The following is a 16587-nucleotide window of genomic DNA, read 5'->3' as shown; positions in this document are numbered from 1 at the left end:
TAACTGTAAAACAGGAAATAGCAGGTGCACAAGGTGTTTAACTGTGCATGATTTGTTAAGAGCACAAGTCTGGAAGCCACCCAAGGGCCCATCAAGAGGAATGCCTGAAATCGCAGCACACCCACAGAGCGCTGCGCAGCTGTGTAAAGAAACGAGGAAGCCACTACCTGCGCCTCGATGCACTGCTCCAGGATGCAGGGCAGAAAGAAACAAGGTGCAGAACAGAGCTCACAGCAAGGTGACTGTGCTTCTCTTCGCAAACCAAACAATGGAAGAACACCCCAGAGACCGAGAATGGCCACCCAGCAGGGGAGAAAGGGGCCAAGAGGACCTCACAGGGCTTTGCAATCATGGAATATTTAAGTACTTTTTAAAAACCGAAAATAAACTAAAAACAAACAAACCTAACTATATATCAAGATGATAGCATAACCTCAATAGAGAGAGAATTACTTCAATGATTTTAAAACCCCACCATCTTTCACCTTAATTAGAAGCATGTGTTTGAACTCATGCAACTTCCCACCATAAACATCCAGAACTCTTGGACCAACAACTGACTTCAGGTCTGTGGAAGGAGATGGCTAAGGTCAGTCTGTGTTACAAATAAGGAAGTGGTTCAAGATGAACAGTTATGTCAGAAGGTGCAGGGTGCCTCCCTGAAGGAGCTCCCGCGGGCCAGAGACAAGGCAATTTCTGCATAAAGAACTAATCAACACACCAGAAGTTCATGATGACACTGAGAAGACCCATGGACCCAAGATGCCAGAGTGCCAATGTGGTCTAAAAACTAAGGGGAAAAGGATCAATTTTTTTAAAAAAATAAATTTACTTATTTAATAAATTTATTTTTGGCTGCACTGGGTCTTCGTTGCTGTGTGCGGGCTTTCTCTAGTTGCAGCGAGGGGGGCTACTCTTCGTTGCGGTGCGTGGGCTTCTCACTGTGGTGGCTTCTCTTGTTGCGGAACATGGGCTCTAGGCGCGTGGGCTTCAGTAGCTGTGGCACGTGGGCTCAGGAGTTGTGGTTCCGGGGCTCTAGAGCACAGGCTCAGTAGCTGTGGCGCACTGGCTTAGTTGCTCCGTGACATGCGGGATCTTCCCAGACCAGGGCTCGAACCCACATCCCCTGCATTGGCAGGCGGATTCTTAACCACTGTGCCACAAGGGAAGCCCAGGATCAATGATTTATCCTGCACGTCCCACCCGGAAGTTCTTCATCAGAATACCAACTAATTCAGGAGGAGGGAGAGACTAGAAAGCCATCACTTGCAACCCCAAATGAATTCAGGCAGCGATAGCAATGGTTGATAGAACTATTAAGCAAAAGATTGGTCAGGAACTTTACCATGGATGGATTTGCTGAAGACACCTGAGTCTACGGATCAATCCTGGAATCAACACCAAGTACAGAAGCACTACCCACACGTTTTCTTGCCAAACATACAAGCTGAACATGAAAGCAATCGAGAGCCCCTAGATCTACCCTCCGATTTACAGGAATAACGATGGACAGTGGAACGAGCCAAACACCTGCTTGTCCCTCGAGAACAAATCAACGGCATTAAGGAGAGGAGAGGAAGGAGCTGCTGAGGAATGAACGAGCGGGAGCGGGCAAGTCTCATCCGGACACTGAGGAAAAATCCAACCAGGAAGGACGCCTTTGAGATGATGAGGGAAGACCATACACAGACTGGGTTGATGTGGGTATATTAAGAAGTTAACTTTATTAACTTTAATAAGTGAGTTAACAGGATGTGGTTATATTTATGGGAGCCCACCGGGCTGTGCTCCCCTCCCCACTAAGCCCCCTGGGGCCCCTCTTGCGTCAGCTCCCCATCTTTGAACCACCACATCTAGAGCCAGCTCTCCCAAAAGCTCAGAGACTCAGCAACAGGTGGGAAGAACCCTCATTCCCACCTAAACCCATCTAAAGACCTGTCATACTACATTTTAATACGATCCTCTGCATTTATCTTGGCCTTTAAGTGATGCCACTTCGGGAGAAATGCATCACTGATTTACTCATTTATTACAATGGTTCCCAAATAAATTCCAAGTAACTGGTATCAGACTGCTAAGAACTATGGAATTCGTGATCTCCCAAGGCCGGGGCCTGGAAGTGTGTATTTAACAAGGCACGTACTCACTGACCCTCAGAGCCTGAAGTGGGAACTGCTGATCTACACATGCATGTCCTCACTCCACCAACTGGGCAAGCTCAGTTGCGTGTCTGAAGCTCTGGGACGCCCCTCTAACTTTCAGTTCATTCACCGCAAGAGCAGAAATGGGAGGTGCCCTAGTTCTATCACTGAGTTAGTGGTTTCACACTAAAAGTGCCAGGAGGCTCTGAATATTGCTGGCCTGCCTGCAAACTCTATGGCCCTGCCCACTGGTGGCAAGAGTCGGATCGGGTCTGAGCCGTGTCCGCAGTGCCTGGAGTGCCCCTTCTGGGGAGGACCGGCCGGGGAACACCCACCTGCGTCTGCAGTCTAGCAACAATGTCCTTCCGGGCTTTCATGACAGCATCCAGCTTCCCTGAAACCATGATGGACAGGCCCTGGTCTTTGGCAAGAGACAGCTCCAGGTGAGCGCCAGTCCTCTGCATGATCTCAAGGCAGATTTTTGCTTGTTCACCTTCTCCAAACTGGTTCATGTCCTTGTATTTCCTCTCCTCCAGGGGTACATGGAACACCTGCTCAGAAAAGGTCAAAAAGGTAAGGTTAAGAGACCAAGAAGAGAAGACAGGAGTGTCCAGAAACCGAACATACACAGTAAAGAACGTGAGTTTGTTCATTCACTAAGTATCACCCCTGCCTACTGCTCTAAGGCCCCAGAGGGCAGTTAAGAGACAAGTGGAAAGCGCCTAAGGGCAGGAGACTGTGAAGAAGTCCTAGTGAAGAAGACACCCCCTGCCCCGCCACCAACCAAGTACAAATGAAGGCAAGGGGCATCACATAACAGTAATGAGCAAGGTCAGTGAAGGAAACAAACTGGGAGGGGAGAAGGACCTGGCTGGCTATGCTGGGAGGGGCCAGAGCAGAGGAGCGGGAAGGGAGGAGAGCTTCACAAAGGGGGCGGGGAGCATCTAGCACAGCGGGGGTCCACGAGGTAGGAGGGGGAGTGCTGGTCCCTCAGCCCACCCTGTGGGTGAGATGAGAAGACAACGGAGAGTGTGAAGGAGGACACGTTCTGACTGAGGACTCGGGCTGAGCAGAGGCAAGGGTGGAAGCAGGGAACCAACAGGACTGTGGTTCAGGGCCTGAGCCACTATGTGGAGCTTGGTGCATTTACAACATCAGGAGGCTGGGGGAACCAGACTACAGCCGGCGATGAGTCCTGGGCTTAGGGGGACTTCTCAGTGCGTGGGTGGTGGTCGACAACCATGACCCAACATCGACACACAGAGAGAGCACTGAGCCCGCCAACACCCCAGCTCCAGGGAGCAGAGACAGGCTAGCGGAGTCCCAAAAAATCAAGGGGAGAAAACTGATTCAAGACAGCGGGACAGCTGCTGACGCTGGTGACACGGAAGCCAAGGGCAGTTCCAGCAGCTGGAGCACAGACTGGACTGCAGTGGACTGAAAACATATGGGACCATCCATTCTGGGTGCTGGGGTACAGGGCAGCTGTGCTTCCCTAGAGCTCTGGGGGGTGGGGAGACCGACTTAATCCAAAGGCCTCCTCTCATGTCCAAAGCACTCTCACATCTGCATGTTCAAAAACCCTCCCGGGAATTCCCTGGCAGTCCAGTGGTTAGGGTCCCACACCTTCACCACCGAAGCCCGGGGTTTGATCCCCGGTCAGGCAACTAGGATCCAGAAAGCAGCGCGGCACAGCCGAAAGAAAACAAAAACAAAAACCTCCCATCAGACACCACTGCTTCCTACTTGGAGGGGCAGGTGAAAAAAGAATGGACTCTCTACCTGAGTGATGACGGAAGCCTTGATGGGCCGGATCTTGTTATTCCAGACGCCAGCAGGTTCCTGGGCATTTTCCAAGCAAGCTGCTTTCTCAGGGAGTGGGGGGAAGGCATCCTTGTAGGTTGGAGGGTCGCTCTCCTCCTCTGAATTTAAAGTGGCAACTGGACCGGCCAACATAGATTAAGAGGAAGCACACCACTTTCAGTGTTAGATGGAAAAACCACGAGGAGGGTTTCAACGTCAAAAAGAGAGAGCACTGACTGCTGACAGTTGACACTGACAACCCCCCACCTCTTCCCTTGGTCACAGGCAAGGGCCCCCGCCGCTCCGCAGGCCCAGCGCCCTCAAGTTCAGCCTGTCAACTGGAAGGGCCAGACTCTGATCCGGATGGCGCCCCTGCCCTACGCACAGCCTCCCCTGTGAGCCTCAGCTCAGACGCTGGATGCCCCACTGCTCCCCTAATGGGGTGAGCTCCTTGATGGAAGGCCTTGACACAGACTTTTCGGCCCTGAAGAGTCTTCCAATCCTGTATTCAAAAACAATCACGACCACGACAATGCCTGGCACATAGCCAGCTCTTAAATTTGCAGAACAAAATGCTGTTGCTGCCCAGCACTGCCAGCGAGAACCCCCCCGAGGTAAATTGCAGCTGATTTCCCACTGTAATGTACCATGTTGAAAGCATCGCGGGACCTGTCATCTCTGCCCCCCGCACTCCCAACGCAGGGAGCACAGGAGGAAATCAGGTCCCGGTGACCCCCTGCTCCACCCTCCACAGTGCCCCGACCGTTCACCACAGCTCCATGGAAGCAGGAGCGTGACTGTCTGGGTCACCCTAGGGTCCGGGGCTGAAAACAGTATTCGGCAATGGCAGGGCCCAATAAAAACTACTGTGAACAGAGGTGCACGCAGAGCAGAGGGATGACCCTTGGAATTCCGACTCCAGGGTCGTGACTCTAGCCATGCAGCCGTGCTATCCTGGATGCCAAGACAGACTCCGTGTGACGAGCTGTTCCAGTCTGCCAGTGCCCGCTCCCCTCACCTAAACACGGGGGCGCAGACCCCACAGGGCTGTTGGGTCGTGTGGAAGCCCCAGGCAGCAGGCACTGAGAACCCAAGCGAACGGCAGTGTCTAGGTCTCCACTGCTGAGAGACAAGCCACTGAAACGTGGCGAGTGTGACGGATGAAACGCACTTGTAATTTTAATTAATTTAAACTTAAGAACGGATATTCAATTTAGTTATCGGAAAACTTTAAAGAATGTTTGGAACGACAAAGGGTAGAACAAGCTACTCTTTCAGCTACAAATTTTATAAAATCTAACTACAGATGAAGGGCTTTGGATGGAAACAGCATTCAAGTCAAGTTGTCCTGCAGTCATACATACACATCAGACTCTGAAGGGAAAGACAAGACTGTGAAGTATGAGCTAGAGACGCCGAAGCGACCGTCCTGCAGATGCCGCAGCTCGTGTACTGTCCCTCCTGGGCAGCACTGGTCCCCACTGGGGCTGGCTGCCTGGGCCAGTGCAGCACCCGAGTCCCACCTTCATCCTCACAGCTATCTCCCGACAGAGCTCTGGGATGCTTCCCATCCCAGAGTCCAGTTCAACACAACTGGGCAATAGCCATTTTGGAGAAGAATCCTAATAATCACAAAGGCCAAATTCACTGGCTTTCCAGAACGTTGTCCACATTTTAAATCTTACTGTAGGCGATCCATCCACCACTCCTGGCCAATTTCACCCCTCACACGAGGGTAGTGCAAAACGGAGCACACAGCACTGGTGGGTCCTGGCCCACCGCACAAGCACAGGGCTGAAAGGCACCTCTGGAGAGGCCACAGGCTCTCATGAGGATTGGAAAGAGCCGTGTCTTACGGTCAACAAGAACAGTGGGGAAGGGGCCGTCACCTTTGATTTGTTGCGGAACCAGTCCACTTCGGTGTTCAGCAAAGCTCTCTTGGGTCAGAACGGCGACGGAGCTCATGGTTGATCTCGGGAGTCCACACGATCCGGGTGAGCCACTGAAGCAGGGGGGTGAGTCAGAGAGGCAAGTCCGGCACAGACAGCTCGCAGCTACCTGATCCGTTCAGCTGAGAGTTTAAGCCCAGGGTTCACTCTGCTTCAACAGCAAGCAACACCTTATCTTCCTCACTTACAACTGCTGACATAAGGTGATTCCCAAACTCTCACCAAGTGATGAAAAGGAGAAACTCAAGCGGTGGGGGGGGGGGGGGCACCCTGGAAAACCTCCCCCCCGTTGCCCATAACAGAGCAGATGTAGGCTCCAGCTGAGAGGTTCAGGACCAGGACGCCCAGAGGCCACCCCTCTCTCCACCCACGGTGCCCCAATGGAACCCAATACATGTCTGACCCAGCCCCAGACACAGATCAACATCTGGATGGTTCTACTAACAACTATCCCAGTTATTTGGTTAATCTGTTATCCTCATGCCTCCTAATGCTTATAAAATGTATCATTTGACAGTAGCTGCAAAGAGCCACTGAAGAGCAGCCTCCCTTGCTCTGTGGCGACAGTGTAACAGCAAGAGGTAGGAGGGGTAGCAGTCTAAGTGCCTCTGGCGTGCGGTGACTGGTTGTTCTCCCACGTCCGGTCTCCCAGGTGTGGGAGGGGACTTGCAGCAGGTGGGACCAGGCCCAAGGGCACACAGTTCCTCAGTTCAGGGTAGGAACCCCGCAGTCTGCCTCCGGACCCCACTCCTGAGTGGCCGCAGTGCTCAGCGAGACTCTGGCTCTCAAAGCCACAGCTCCCTTATTTGGAAAAGGGGCTCACTCAGCACTGGCTGCCTCTCTCCAGCTCCAGGTGAGCCCCATGCTACTGCAAAGAGGAAGAACCCACTCTCTTCACACAATTCTGCACCAAGTGTCTTCTTGTGCCACCGTGGCAAAAAAGTATAAGAGGGTCAAGTAATTTATTAAGAGTGAGTTTCTTCATCATTTTTACAACACAGTAAGACCCCTCCCCAAGTTCAAGAAAATTAAACTCTGTATTTCTAAAGAAAAGCAAGATACAAATTCAGATACCCCGAGCAAACGTAATTCACATTTAAGGAAAAAAGATTAAAAATAGATGGAAACCAGATGACACATCTACCTGAAGTATACACACTGCTCCGTGCTGGGAGGTTAGCTACAGTGATTCTCTCTGAAGAACCATTAGGAACTTAAGGATAAAACATAATGGAAGAAGGCACGCACACAGCCCAGGGCCAGGAAGCCTTGAGACAAGACACACTTACCAGCGAAACGGTCAGTAGCCAGAAGGTCCGTCCTGAGGCCGCCTCTGTTAGCCTGCCAGCTTTTTCTGGTGTGGGACAAGGGGAGAGGGAGCAAGGAGAAAACCAGAGAAAAGTTACTTATCTGCATCCTACAACCCAGATCTGTTCACCTCTCAACCAGAAAAGGTCAAAGTATTACTTACACTTTGGCTACTAATACCAATATTAGGCAAATTGCTTGGGGGGAAAAAATGGAAGGAACCCTTTCACTAGGCCATTAGCTTCTTCTTTTTTTTTAAATTAATTTATTATTTATTTTTGGTTGCATTGGGTCTCTGTTGCTGTGCGCGGGCTTCTCATCGCAGTGGCTTCTCTTGTGGAGCACGGGCTCTAGGCGCACGAGCTTGGTAGTTGTGGCTCGCGGGCTCTAGAGTGCAGGCTCACTGGTTGTGGCGCACGGGCTCGGTTCCTCCACAGCATGTGGGATCTTCCCGGACCAGAGCTCAAACCCGTGTCCCCTGCATTGGCAGGCGGACTCTTAACCACTGCGCCACCAAGGAAGCCCCTAGGCCATTAGCTTCAAACAAACATATTACGGTAAAACCTGAACCATCTGGAACTTCTAGAGGGCAACTTGCAACTTTTCCAGGGACCCAAGGGAATCCCGTAAGTGTATCCCTTTTACATGTAACCATTTTGAAGTAAAATTATCACAAAACTGATGTTTGTTCTGCTATGTGGCGAGTAATTTTTCCTGTATTCCTCTTATAAATCTATGCTGAGCCAGAAGAAAAAAGGTCTGCAACACTGTGTCATGATCTAGAACAGACTGTGGACCTTGGGGGCTCCAGAGCTTTTTAGGGTGACTGAGGGCTACTGTCTTTAAGAGTTCCCTGTGTATTTTGTAGTTACTTTGTTCTTCTTGCTGTTAGCCTATAAAAGTTCTTCGGTCCCTTCTAATCTACTGGGGATTTAGAGACCAGGCCATAAAATAGCAGGGCTGGAAAGGACCTTCAAAGGCCAGCTTGAAAGGACCAAGGAAAAGGGGTGGGTCACCTTGCCTTGGGGGACTTCAGGACAGTGAGGCTGCCAGGCAGGTTACCAGCCGCACCACGTGCGCTTGATGAGGGAGACATTATGACAGTGGTGAGGCATGGGCTAAAATGGGAGAATTCCCATCAGTAACAAGAATACTCTACCTCACTGGAGAGTAACACCCCCAAGTTCTTGCCCATAATACAAGCGTGGTTCAGGAGCTAGGAAGACGGTTCATGGCAGTCAGGGGTGCCTCAGTGGGGTCTCAAATGTCCCAGTTGGGGACATGAACCAGTGGTATAAAAAAAAAATCTCTCAATGTAGGGGCTTGAGTCACATGGGGGAAGTACTATGAGCCAGAGGCCAGACCCGCTCTGGGGCCCCAGTCCCACCAAACACACAAAGGCACCTGAGACCCAAGTGGAGAAGGTGGAGACAAACTGACCGAGACTATTTTATTTAAGAGTTTGCCTCCAACGCATTCTAATCGCAAGTCTCAGTGACTAAGGCAAGGAAGAAAGAAACCCTTTCCATTCAACCAGACTGTCAGAGTAGCACATCCACGCGTGGGTCCTGACGGGGTGGAAAAGGTGAGCCCGCCTCGGGGTTCCCAGTGTCCAGGGGGCCCACACTTAGCCCGTCTAGGAACAGGATGGCGGTGCTCCAGGTCAAAGCGCCAACGGGAAGCCAGGACCCAGGCATCTGCCCCGCTCTCCTGGCAACTCTTGACTGCTGACCTGCGACCTGAACAGCCTCCCACGCCAGGTGCCGACATCCCTTATCAAAACCCACTGACACCCACTCTCTAAGAAGCTGCATTCACCCACGTGACCACCATGACGCCCACACCATCTTCTCTGTGCTCCTAACTGACCAGTCCTCTTGCTTTCTTGGACAGGCAAGTCTTCAGTGCCCAGTGACAGCTACGAGGTAAGCCCGCGCAGTGCAGCCACTGTCCACGTCCGCTCCAGCCACAGATTTCTGACGAGAAGCCCCCACCCTGCACCTGGCGTCACACACAAGAGGGGAGGAGCTCCTGAGGCTCCCTTCTGAGCCAGCTCCCACATGCAGCACGAGTCAGTTCCGGTGAGCCTTTCTACTGAGCCCCGCATTCCTCACTGGCTCAAGAAAGGGGCTTCAATACAGCCCAACCGGCAGAGCCTCTAACGCCCCCATGTGTGCACAGGCCCTCAGGCAGCTAAGGGCGGAGGGTGGACCTACAGAAAACTCCAGGCTGGTTGGACAGGACACACTAGTCTCTAGTTTCCAGATTTCAAACGGCAGTTTCTCCCAGCTGGAATGAATGGATCACAGCGAGCCACAGGTGAACATCGAGGGTGTGATATGATCAAATTAGGGTGTTGCTTTTCTCATAAACTTCTCAAACTCCTGTCTCTAAAGAATCCATTTTAAAACCGATCTGCTGATCCATGTGTAAGTGCAGACCTGAGACCTACCTGAGGCGCTGGGGTAGATCTTATAAAAGGCCAGCACCAGTCCTCCTCCCGTGCCCCCAGCCCTACTGTCAACCTGCCGCCAGTTCAACAAAGCAGCACCTAAGAAACCGTCCCCCACAGCGCTACGCCCACCCCTCGGAGATCTTTCAACAACCTCACGCCCGTCCAGGCGTGTGTGCTCCCTACCCCGGCTTCCCTACTGGCCATCAGTCCCAGGAGACCTTACCCAGGCCTCCTCCTGAGGAGCAGAGACCAAACATTTGCTATCACAGCTCCTCCCTTAGTTGAATACAGCTGCTCAAATCAGGACCAAAAGGGACCTCAGCGACGACTCTCTCCCACTCTCTGAATAAGCTGGGGAACAGGAGCCACACAGCCTTCCCTGGGGGCCCAGGCTCTGCTGCTTCTCCATCACTGTGTAGCTGTCAGGACAGGTGGCTTGAGGTCGGGCCCAGATCTGCTCCTTCTTCCCCCTTCTTGCCACAGAGAACAAGTCCATCTTTCCTACAAGACTCCTTCAGGTATGTGAAGGAGTACTTCAGGTACTCCTTCAGCCCATTCCCCAGCCCCCTTCAGTGATTCCCAAGATGCCCTAGTCCCTTCATCGTTTTGGTTGCTCTCAACTACTTTCCATGCAAGCATTCAGATCCACCCAATGCAAATCTCAAACTCTTCTCAACCTGGACTTTAAGTCTTGTTTCTCAGAGTATAAATACCCACAGTAAAAAAAACACATTTTAAAATACAACTATGTAAGAAAGAACTAGAACCAAAGGAAGAAGGCTAGACAGAAGCAAAGACTCTTCTTTCCTACTCGCCCCCTCCCCAGGGTGGGATGCAGCGGCTGGGGGGCACTCCCACAAGGATGGACAGTTATGCACCAGGGTGCCCAGGTGAAGTCACAGCATACGTGGCTTACATCTGAAGCTCGGTCCTAACAAATGTACAACAGATTAAATGAAGAATTTTACTTTTTTGCCTATAAACAAGGAAATATAAGTTGATTCCCTTGTAATGTTTTGCCAATTACATATTCAAAAGAGCAAGTCTTTTGCAAAGAGAACTCATGAGTAGTAGTCCAGGAAGAATTTTATCTCAGTCAACTAATGAGATCTCAGTGCTTTGTTTACCTACTAGACAAGACTGAGTATGCAGGGTATCAAAAAACCACCAGGAAACCCAGGACCTCTGTCCTCTTCTTCCAAAGTTGAAATTATTTACTTTTATCCCCACAGCAAGCTTGTAAGGAAAAAAAAAATTTCAAAGTCCTTCTCAAGACCCACAAACCAACTGAGAATACGAACATAAAATCCCGATGGCTGCGAGATCACAAAGCATAAATATAAGGCCACCCGCACAAAGTCTACACGGCTGGGCATTTGTGCGTTTCACCAAGTTCTGGAAGTCGGCACCCATCCTGCAGGAGGAACTTTCGCAGATGCCACCTCAGCAAGGCCCTCCCACAGGCCACGCGAGCCCGCGGGCGGGGAAAGGCTTAAAGGGGCAGCAACGCGCTGGGCCTCCCCGCCTTTCATCCAAATTCGGTACTTTTCCGTAATGCATTTTTCGTCCGTGGACCCTGGGGCACATCCAAGTTGCGCTCCAGCCCCGAGGAGGGCAGCAGGGCCCGGCCGACCACGCAGGCGGCAGCAAGTGGAGGTGAGGCCCGGCCTGCCTGGGCCCCGTGCCGCCGTCCCGTCCAGCCCCACCGCCAAGGATGCCCTGCGGGACAGGCCCCCGCCCCTGCCCCCTCCGGCCGGCCAAGCTGGGGGGAGGGGCGCCCCTGCCGGAGCAGGAGGGGGAGGGGGCAGGGCCCGGCCGCCAACGTCACCGACCTGGGCCCAGGTCGGCCCCCCCCCACCTCAGCGGCGGGCGCGCGGAGGGAGCGGGACCCGGACTGGGGTTTGGGGGCTGCTCGGCGGGGCGGTGGGCTGCGCAGAGCCGGCGCCGCGGCACTCGGGAAAGTTTCTCACTCCTCCCGTGCCAGCGCCGCGGCCCATGCGCAGTGGTGACACGTAGCCGCCCCCCCACCCCCGACCGGTCAGGGGGGCGCCCGCGGGGGGAGGGTGGCTGTGCTGGCTGGGGGAGTATCGGCTTGGGGGCGCTGGGGCAAAAGGCGGCCCCGGCCCCCTCCCCCCGCCCGGGGCTCCACGTCGGCAGCCCGGCGCCCCAACTTCCCCGCGCCGCCCCCCGCCCGGCACCCCGGCCCGCGCCGCCCGCCCCGGCCTGCTCACCCCGAGGTGCACCCGTCCGTCCGTCCGTCGTCCGTCCGCCCGCCGCGGAAGAAGCCGGGACCTTCGCTCGCTCGCTCCCTCTAGGCTGGCTCCCTCCAGGCCGGCGCCCGGGCCCCCGCGGCTATATAGGGCGGCGGCTCCAATCCCGCCCGGACACGTCAGACCACGGCCGCCCCGCCCGCCGGCCAACGCCGCGCCCCCGCCCGCCCGCTGCTCCTACAGCACCTAACTCCCCGGGGGCTCGGGAGCCTTTTACTGGGGGGTGGGGGGTGTCGGGGAGTTGGGAAATAAGTCTCCACCTTCATAAAGCGAAGGCGGGAGGGACTGCAGCTCTAGCATTGAGGTCCCCAATACCGCCTCCCCACCCCAAAAAGAAACAAGACACCTCGAGGTACAACACAAAGGAAATTAACTGCTGGCCCCAACCATCTACAACTTCCAATAGCTGGACAAGCTGGCCTAATAAACTCGCGTGGAAACATACCCCATGCCCCCAAAGTTCGGAGCACAGATCTCCACTGGCGCACTCGCCTGCGGTTCTGCACCTTGTGTCCTTCCCGTCTATAAAATATCCCTACTCTACTCCTTGGCTACCAGTTTAATTCCCTTAAAAATTGTAGACCCCTTTTTTAAGGACTCCACTCCTACAGCTGTGCCTCCAGCCTCACAGCCTAAACAAACAAGAGGAGCAGAACAGAGCCCCTGCCCTCAAGGGGCGTCCACCCTGGTGGGTGAGAATGGCTTGCAGACAAGCCAGGTCTGCATTCCTTGTGTAATATCTGACAAGGGCCTCGGTTTCCTTCTTTTTTTTTTTTTTTTATAAGGGTACAGGCCTAGTGGAGGGATTTGCACCTCTGATGAAGCAGCCCATGAGTAGAATCCTACATGACATACAGAAGTGCACCACACACTGGGGACAAGGCATGAGCCGGGGCGCTGGCAGGACTGGGAAGGCGAGGTCAGGGTAGAGAGGACCCCCAGGGACAGGTCAGCTCGCCTGCGGCCATGATACACGTGTTGCTCAGGATGATGGGAAGCTGGGCGGGGGGTGGGGGGTAGTTGAGGGGGAGAAGGCAGGACCTGGGTATTCCTTTCAGTGGAACACTGTCAAAGTATGTACACATGGAGAGGGGGGCGGGGCAGGGCCACAGCAGTTGTTCAGTCTAAAGGTGACAATGGCTTTCCATTGTGGTTGGCAATGGCAGATGCACCAAGTGGACAGATTCCAACGGTAGCACCAGAAGTTTCTTATTAACTGGACACGGGGAATGACAGAAGTCAAGAACAGCAGGGAGACTAATGAGAAAAAATTAAAAAATAAACATTAAAAAAAAAGAACGGCAGGGTGGTTCCTGGCTGCCCTCACTGAGATGGAGAGACTGAAGGAAGCCTAGATTGGTAAGGGGAAGTGTGATGCAAAAACTCGGATATGCCATCTGACATGCCCACTGGATGGCCAAGTGGGGATGTCAAGTAGGCAACTGCATGTACAAGGTGAAGGCTGGGGAGAAGCCCAACACAGCTGACAGAATATGACAGCACTTCATGACATCACTGGGGGAAGAAACCATGGAGCTGAGGACACTGTCATCAAAGCTGTACCTTAAGTCACCAGGATGGTACCTGGGCAAGGTGGCACCTCCTTAGACTTGGAAGAATCTCTGTAAGCATCCCTTCCTATGTTATCACTGAAGTTTGGAGGTAGTCTTTCCATGCGGATTAACCAACCAGCAACTCCGACAAGTGTGTTTTGTTATTTTTTGTTTTTGAGGGCTCAGCACTACAGAGAGGTCTGAGAAGGGAGGAAGAAGGGAGGGATTCAGAAAAAGTAGGCAGGTCCACTGTCAAGGAACTTCCAAGGAAGCTAGGAAGTCACCACAGGAGAAGCTCACAGAGTACCTGGTGCACAGGATGCCTTGGAAGAGATGGTTAAAAACATATAATTAGGGCTTCCCTGGTGACACAGTGGTTAAGAATCCGCCTGCCAATGCAGCGGACACAGGTTCGAGCCCTGGTCCGGGAAGATCCCACATGCCGCGGAGCAACTAAGCCCGTGCGCCACAACTACTGAGCCCACGCACTGCAACTAGTGAAGCCCGCGCGCCTAGAGCCTGTGCTCCGCAACAAGAGAAGCCACCACAATGAGAAGCCGGCGCACCACAACAAAGACCCAACACAGCCAAAAATAAATTTTTTAAAAAACTGTAAAACAACAACAACATATAATTAACAAAAGATATGATAAAATCAAATGTTAAATTTGTGCTACAAACCATCTCAGGATGCTTTTGTGCTGATAGTTACAACCGGCTTTCCTTCCCAGCAAGCTTTACTACACTGAAACTAACAGTCTGCAGAGGCAAATTTTGAGATATCTGGGCCCAGCAATATTCACACAAAATAATATGCAAACCCCTTATGGCTGCCTCAAAAGGAGAACAGCAGTATGTAACATTTGGGTTTTCAGTGTTCAAGGGGACAGGGGAGAAGCTTTGGGGCTCCTCAAGGTAAAAGGTTAGAATAGATATATCCCCCCCCCACACTTAAAGCCACGATACCCCCAAAAACTAACCCTCAACAGAAGGTAGGTTCTGGCCCACTAGCATAGAGAGACTACAGGACGTTTCCCCACTGGCCAGTGCTGGGAGATGGAAACCCCTCTCGAGTACTAGCAACCATGCACTGGTTTAATTAAGGTTCAATAAAGGTTTAGGGCTCAAATTCCTACAGCCCCATTTGTCCAAGGCCTAGCCCAAACCTAGAAATTAACAAAACAGAAAGCAACCCCACCTGGGAGGGAATGAACCTCACACCAGGCTGCAAAGGACACCCACAGATCTACCAACACTGTAGAGAAGCTTAAAGTCCAAAGTTCAAAAACTAAGACTGAAAGACGATTAGACTTAAGAACTCCAGGTTACAGAACTATCAGAGGCTATTAAAAAAAAATTTAAAGCGACTAGAAACATAAGACATAAAGTTTACAATTAAAAAAAAAATCAAGAGATGGAACAAATTAGAGAGGTTAAGAACCTCAGATACAAGGATGAGGAAGTCCAACACATGTCTAATAGGCAGTCCACAGGAGGCAAATACAAAGAATAGAGAAGAGGGACTTCCCTGGTGGTCCAGTGGCTAAGACTCCATGCTCCCAATGCAGTGGGCCTGGGTTTGATCCCTGGTTAGGGAACTAGATCCCGCACGCATGCCACAACTAAGAGTTCGCATGCCGCAACTAAAAGATCCCGCGTACTGCAACTAAGACCCAGCACAGTCAAACAAATATTAAAAAGAAAAAAAAAGAACAGAGAAGAAATATTGGAAAAATAATGGAGAAAATTTTAGGATGTAAAGATATTACATTTCCCTCCCCTCCTAAAAAGAGACAGAACAGGTGGCCAGGTGGATAATTTAATCTCCGTTTTGGTGTAGAACAGTGAAACCTCAAAAACGACCAAGACAAGAGCAGACCTTAAAAGCAACTAGAGAGAAAAGACAGGTTACCTATAAAGGAATACCACGAGACTGGGGGCAGACCATGTCACAGCACAATGCCTACCAGAGGACAATGAAATAACACCTATAAATTACGCTGAAGAAAGTTAACTGTCAACTTAGAATTCTTTATCTTAAAAAAAAAATACATTTATTTATTTATTTTTGGCTGCATCGGGTCTTCGTTGATGTGCGCGGGCTTTCTTCAGTTGCGGCGAGCAGGGGCTACTCTTCGTTACAGTGCACAGGCTCCTCATTGCAGTGGCTTCTCTTGTTGCAGAGCACAGGCTTCAGTAGTTGTGGCACGCGGGCTTAGTTGCTCCGCGGCATGTGGGATCTTCCCAGACTTGGGCTGGAACACATGTCCCCTGTATTGGCAGGCGGATTCTTAACCAATGCACCACCTGGTAAGCCCTAGAATTCTTTATCTTATTTAATATAATATACATTATTACTTATTCATTATGTTATTTTGTATTACTTTTTTTTTTTTTTTTTTTGCGGTACGTGGGCCTCTCACTGTTGTGGCCTCTCCCGTTGTGGAGCACAGGCTCCGGACGCACAGGCTCAGCAGCCATGGCTCACAGGCCTAGCCGCTCCGCAGCATGTGGGATCTTCCCGGACCGGAGCACGAACCCGTGTCCCCTGCATCGGCAGGCGGACTCTCAACCACTGCGCCACCAGGGAAGCCCTGTATTATTAATTATTAAATAAAAGAGAAAAAAAGAAAATAGGAAGCAAGAGAAGTAAAAGAGAAGCAATTTAAAAGGCAAATAAAGCACAAAATACAATGGAAGAAATGAATCCCAATGTGGCAATAATCTAATGTTAATACACTAACTAGCCAGTTACAAAATCCAGCTATAAGCTATTTAAGAATCCCAAACCATGAGGACATAGACATTGAAAGTAAAGGGATAGAAAAAGTACTCCAGACAACTACTAACCAAATTAAAGCTGGGCTATCTATATTATTTTCCGATAAAATAGACTGCAGGATAAGAAGCATTGCTAAGAACAAAGAAGGTCAAGAATAAAAAATTCAGTCAACTCTGATCATGTATGTACAGTATCTAATAATGTAGCTACAAAATGTATAAATAAAAACTGAAGGTTACTAGGAATTGCTACAGCCAAGATTACAGGGCAAGACTGACTCAACTCTTGGTAACATAGAGTAGGAGATGAAAAATGCACAGAGTATT

General features: G+C 51.4%; 1 protein-coding gene across 6 annotated transcripts in view; it reads right to left on the bottom strand.

Annotated features, from left to right (window-relative positions):
* HDLBP (high density lipoprotein binding protein) overlaps positions 1-16587 on the bottom strand; it is a 67256-nt gene that overhangs the window by 23885 nt on the left and 26784 nt on the right. For 5 of the 6 annotated variants that reach the window (XM_030850292.2, XM_060301560.1, XM_030850291.2 and 2 more), the window contains 4 exons: positions 7183-7247; positions 5834-5946; positions 3924-4081; positions 2477-2692 (listed from right to left, as the gene is read on the bottom strand). In XM_030850292.2, the coding sequence (XP_030706152.2) occupies positions 2477-2692; positions 3924-4081; positions 5834-5909 (450 nt within the window). In that variant the 5' untranslated portion in view covers positions 5910-5946; positions 7183-7247. Of the gene's footprint in view, positions 1-2476; positions 2693-3923; positions 4082-5833; positions 5947-7182; positions 7248-11887; positions 12013-16587 lie in introns of those variants that run through there. The other variant, XM_030850293.2, reaches the window with a different exon arrangement.

The sequence above is a fragment of the Globicephala melas genome, chromosome 7, assembly GCF_963455315.2.
Source record: "Globicephala melas chromosome 7, mGloMel1.2, whole genome shotgun sequence".
In the NCBI taxonomy this organism is placed as follows: Eukaryota; Metazoa; Chordata; class Mammalia; order Artiodactyla; family Delphinidae; genus Globicephala; species Globicephala melas.
This window is presented reverse-complemented; position numbering and strand designations above follow the sequence as displayed.